This window comes from Pocillopora verrucosa, chromosome 7, assembly GCF_036669915.1.
Source record: "Pocillopora verrucosa isolate sample1 chromosome 7, ASM3666991v2, whole genome shotgun sequence".
In the NCBI taxonomy this organism is placed as follows: domain Eukaryota; kingdom Metazoa; phylum Cnidaria; class Anthozoa; order Scleractinia; family Pocilloporidae; genus Pocillopora; species Pocillopora verrucosa.
In genome coordinates this window covers 9,462,076-9,467,544 of record NC_089318.1, presented here as the reverse complement: position 1 = coordinate 9,467,544, position 5,469 = coordinate 9,462,076, and the positions used below count along the sequence as shown (strand labels likewise).

At 37.4% G+C, this 5,469-nt stretch overlaps 1 protein-coding gene across 1 annotated transcript; it reads left to right on the top strand.

Annotated features, from left to right (window-relative positions):
• The first annotated feature begins 1,249 nt into the window (after window positions 1–1,249).
• Window positions 1,250–3,082, top strand: LOC131771684 (adenosine receptor A2b-like). Its single transcript, XM_059087539.2, has one exon. The coding sequence runs from the start codon at window positions 1,432–1,434 to the stop codon at window positions 2,497–2,499; it is 1,068 nt and encodes a 355-aa protein (XP_058943522.2). The 5' UTR covers window positions 1,250–1,431; the 3' UTR covers window positions 2,500–3,082.
• The last annotated feature ends 2,387 nt before the right edge of the window (window positions 3,083–5,469 follow it).

Here is a 5,469-nt window from a genome sequence, read left to right as displayed (position 1 = left end):
ACGACATCTGCCACTCGACAAACAGTTGCATCGACCCTAAGAAATAGTAACAACGAACTTTACAAGACATGAAAATGAAACTAAAGTATTTGACGAACTGCTGTTATGTATACAAGTAATCAAACCTTTGAAAGAATTTTGTCACTAAATTATGCTTCATCCGGAGGGATTATTAAAAATTAATTCCTTTCCTTGATTTCTTATCGAACGACTTCATGACTGGATAAAAATACATTTTGTTGATGAAATCTTGAGGAGTGCGAGCCACTCAATATACTGAAAGCAAACACAACGATAATAGAGCTGCTTAAGGCGATCACAATCTCTCAAGAAACAAACCCGCTCTCCAAAATATAAATGTACAAAATCAAAGGTGCTTTAGACGTGTCTTTACGGGGTGTGCAAAGCCAGGAGATTGTTTCTTTTAATCACTGATCGTAAGCTCTCTGAAGCCGGTAAATAGAATGTCGTCACGTTTTATTCGGACTCTCCGCTAAAAATGGCATACAAAAATCAAAGAAATTTTCGAAATTTTTTTACTTTCTATTTCGCATTTGCACTAGTATAGAGGAAGTACAGGAAGCCCCTCTTTTTTTCTTTTATTTCCTTCTGCTTAAATGGAGCTGACTCTCAACGTAAACTATTGTTTGAGTTATTACGTCGAACTAAAGCTCAAGCCGTTTCCCGACCGACGTTATCGTAGTTAAGCATATTTCGACACATGTTTTGTTTTCCTTTTATGTCACGACCGCAAAAGCAGGTGAATATTGCAGTGTTCGATGAAAAATTTAGAGTTTGGTGGATTTCAGTGAAACGATCACTGAAGTCAAACTCGTACAATAGAATCGAGACATGTACTGAACAAACAAGAATTGAAAACGTCTGGAACTGAAATCATTTCCTTTGATACGGCTGTGGAGCTTCCGTCATTATCAGTTATAACCATTAGATGATCTAATTATAGATATTAGGTCAACAAGGCTAAAATAAAGGAACACCACTTTTCACACGTTTTACATTAAATTAGACACCCAGAATGAAATCCATCTGAATTGAAACTAGATCCATGCAAGGCTATTACTACAGATGATCTTTGGCATGGGATACGTGCATAGGAAATGTGTATAGGATAGGCATGTATAGACATGTTTCTAGTTTGCTGATGAAGCGTGGGTGACTTTCGATATCCGTTTCAGCATTGTTGAAGAGTTCTCCTGTTCAGAAAAAATGTTCAGTGAAGCGTAGATTACTTTCGACCATTTTATTTTCCCTTTTAATTTGCAAACAAATAACATAGCACTATTGCATCCAAATGTTATGATGCGCTTCAGGGTCTTAAGATCTAAAAAAGATATTCAATTATGTGGTATGTGATTAATGCAAAACTAAGAAAACCGATATTTGGCTCTTTTCATCCGGACGTGACGACAAATGGAAACAGGAACTAGAATCTCACCCTCAATTATCCCAAGCATTTCTATAAGGAAAACCTTATTCTTCGGCTTGAGCGAATGCACTGAAACCTCTCTGCAAGGGACAATGGCGATGACAAACCATACTGAGTATAGAAAAGATAATATGTCCTTTGAAGACCTGCGATGCTCAACAGATTTTACAAGCGGTATTCATGAATATCTGATGTCTTTATCAGCGGTCAATATTTTCCTATCCATTGCTGCAGTTCTTGGGAATACTCTGATCTTCGTCGCTCTTCGGAGAGAATCTTCTCTACATCCGCCGTCGAAGCTTTTGTTTCATAATTTGGCGACAACTGATCTTTGTGTTGGCCTAATTGCAGAACCCCTCAATGTTGCCTATTGGATGTCTCTGGTTTATGAAGACTGGGATGTTTGTCGGTTCTCAGCAAGTGCATCCTTTATGGTAGGCTACGTGTTGGCGTCAGTATCTTTGTTAACGTTGACTGCGATAAGTTTGGACAGGCTTCTCGCTCTCTTACTGGGGCTAAGGTATAAACAGGTTGTAACATTAAAGCGAACATATGCAGTTATAACGACCTTTTGGTTAGTTTCCTGTGTCGTTGCGGTATTGTTCCTCGCAAGCCACCGTATCACTATTTGGTATGGCCGTATTGCTACAGTATTTTGTCTTACGATCACAGCCGTCTCATACACTTACATTTTCCTCCAGCTTCGTCGCCGTCAAACTGAAGTTCATGAACGTGTGCAGCAAGAACATCTAAAGTTAACCGTCCCACTTGACATTGTGCGATACAGGAAAGCAGTGCATAGTGCAGTGTGGGTTCAGCTTGCAATGGTTCTCTGTTATCTTCCATATCTTGTTGTGATGGCCTTACGAAGTAACATAACAATGTCTTCATCGTATTTTCTGGCTTGGGCAGCATCAGTTTCATTAGTGTATTTAAACTCATCACTTAACCCATTTCTTTATTGCTGGAAGATTGCTGAAGTGAGACAAGTAGTAAAAAAGATAATTCGCCAAGCGCTTTGTTGCATGTGCAGTTTTATCGATGTCGATTAATGAAAAAGCACTCATTTTCACAAATTTTAGGGATATAAACAATCAAGATTGCAAATCATTTCATGTCATCTTCACTGAACGCTAAGTTTGTGCACGAAGTATACATCCAAGACCAGAAAAAACAGAAATTTTTTTGTTCCACAAATCATAAGTAAATTTTTTAGTGTAATTTTTCAGAGGATGCTTTTTAAAGAGTTTGCTTTTCTTCTAAGCAAGCATCATGGCTACTGACGTTTCTCTGAGACTTTGAAAAGGATCAATAAAAATATGCCCATCATTAAACGTTCTGGAGTCTATTGCGGAAAGGTCTTCAGATGAAATTGATTAAGGCATCTGCCAAGTTTATCCAATAACCCTTTACACCCTAATATCAGTATGCATATTCTCCATAAAGTTCTCTTTACATTTCCCAGGCATGGTGCTGACTTGAAGAATTTGTTTAACAATCAAGAGCTTCTTTAGTTGGTGATCATTCCCTTTATTCATATAACCTTCATGTGTGGTTTGGGGATGATACTGTGAAGAGAAACAACATACTAGTTACTCTTATGGGTCAAAGAGTAAATAGTTCGCTTGAAAGCAAGAGAGCGGAACCAGCTTGTTGTGCTTTTGCTGTCCTCACTCATCCTTGTTGCTGAAATGATGCAAATGAATTGAAATTATTTAGATTTTAGTTATTTGTGCTCGATTTGGTGACGGATATTGCGACAGTGATCAATTTAACCCTCTGCAATCGCATTGCGTTTCGTTTCAACTGGGTGTTGGAAGAAAAAAATTCTTCGTACCCACTGAGAGAAAACATGTCTTCAGATTTTTTTTCTTTCATTTTATCATTAAACGAGTTGCTGACAAGGAAATATAGCGAGCAGTACATTTACTTTTAGAGTACATTTGAAGTTATAGTGTGATTATGAAGTCTAAAGACCATGTTTTAAAAGCCAGGGTGGCCCCCTAGCCATCCCTTGGGCGACTTGCCTATTTTGCTATTTCAAACATCCTGCAAATCTTACCACTGATTCCAAGTCTTCCCGGAATAAAGCTGTATTTGAATAATGATTCACTGATATTTTTATCTTGAGGAATCGATTGTCCTTCAAAAATGAGTGGGTAGATTCCAAACCGGTACTAAAGCCTTCACCTATCGTCGCCCTTGAGAGATATTTTATAATACGTACATGATGTGTATGTTTGCTCGCAAAGGGTCTGGGGTTGGTTTAGGTATAATGAGTCCAGATTCCTGGCTCCAACACAGGTACAAAGATGAAACACTCATGAAAAAAAAAAAAAAATTAATAAGCTTTAGAAATAGAATCGATTCATCGCAGTAATTTTTAGTATAGTGGGAAGAAGTGTCTACGCGTGTTATTAATGTTAATGCACGCTCTAACACTCGTCGTGGGTGGTCGTCTCGTACGTTAATTAAAGGAATACAGAAAGTTTTTTAGACCTTAAGAATCAACAATATTTTCCTGATCATTTTTTTCTGTTTACTTCTCCTTTTTGACTTTTTCGATGAAAATACTTATCCTACTTGAAAGTATCCTTATTTATGTAAAAACAAGCATACGCCGAGACTGCCTTAACTGGATTTACAGTGCAAGTTTGCCAAATATGGTGAAGGATAAAATTTGTTGAGCGATCAGTTCGCTCTCGTGTAAACTGACTCGAGCTGAATCATTTCTTGAGCGCCGTGGTGGCTAAGTTCAGATGGGACAAATACTAGCGTCAGTCTCTCGCAAGCTCAAGAACTTGAAAAATAAAGCTTGAATTGGAAGACGGGATTGTTTTCTCCTGAAAATATGGATCCCAGAAAGGAAGCTTTTGTCTTTATTTGCCAAACGTCGAATAGCGCACCCGTCTAAATTTTACAATTAAGTCTTCAGTGACCGAGGGCATGTAAGAAAATTTCATATCCGGCTTGTTTCAGGTTCATACACAGCATCGTGAATATCCTTCTCCTCTAGCGTAAAAACTGTGACAGGAGTTAATAATTGAAGCGATATGCCCTCAATGTTTTTCTTTTATTGAGAATAATTCAAAAGTTCTCCTAAAACTCTAGTCAGGCTTAGAAACTACTCAGTTAAGACGCAGGTTGAAATTAAGAAGTGAGGCAATTTATCCGCAGCCTCTCCGAAATTAAGAGAGTCTCAAAGTCTTCATCGAGTCCTTGAGTATCTAAAAGTGTTTTTAGAAAAACACAGAAATCGTTAAAAAAGGAGATATCCTCATATCTACGCTGTTCATATCATAGTAATACAAAATTATTACTGAACCCTCGCAAATAATGCACTTTTTTCCAAGCGAGGCATTTATTCTTACAGCTGTGGTCGTGTTGCTTAAATTCAAAGGTATCATTGATAAATACCCGTGTGCAGAAAAACCTGTTTAAAAAGTAGGCCATGAGAAATCTTAACTAGTAAGGCAAAATGCTCACAGCGTCTATCTTGTACGTAACATTGCAAAATTGTGGTTGAAGCCGCGGCGTGCGTAGATAAATCAGTTTTGAAGCAGGGAAAACGATGTAATTGAAGAAATGCGCATTGAACGTCTCATCAGTCCATTTAAGGCAAAAAATATTTTAAAACCGTTTTAGAAGCGGGAAAAGGTTTATTAGTAAGGCAATAGGACCTTAACTCGTCTCGTGGTGATAATTATACGAAATTTGTTATTAGACCTTAGCGCAACGAAACAAATGCCTTGGAAACAAAGACATTGGCAAGTGAGGAAACAACACGACACAATTTCTCTCGTGATGATTGCAATGAAAAAACATGTAACTCATAAGGCTTAGTGCAGATAAAAATAACTTTAAAAGCAGACGGGTCGTTATAAAAAGAGGCATATATACTCACTTGAAATATTGAATATAACCTTTTAAAATGAAAATTAAAAGAAGACAGTAAAAGACAGGTTCAATTTTTATCTATATCAACTTAAAAATCTAGGAAAACAAAACTTTATTGTACATCT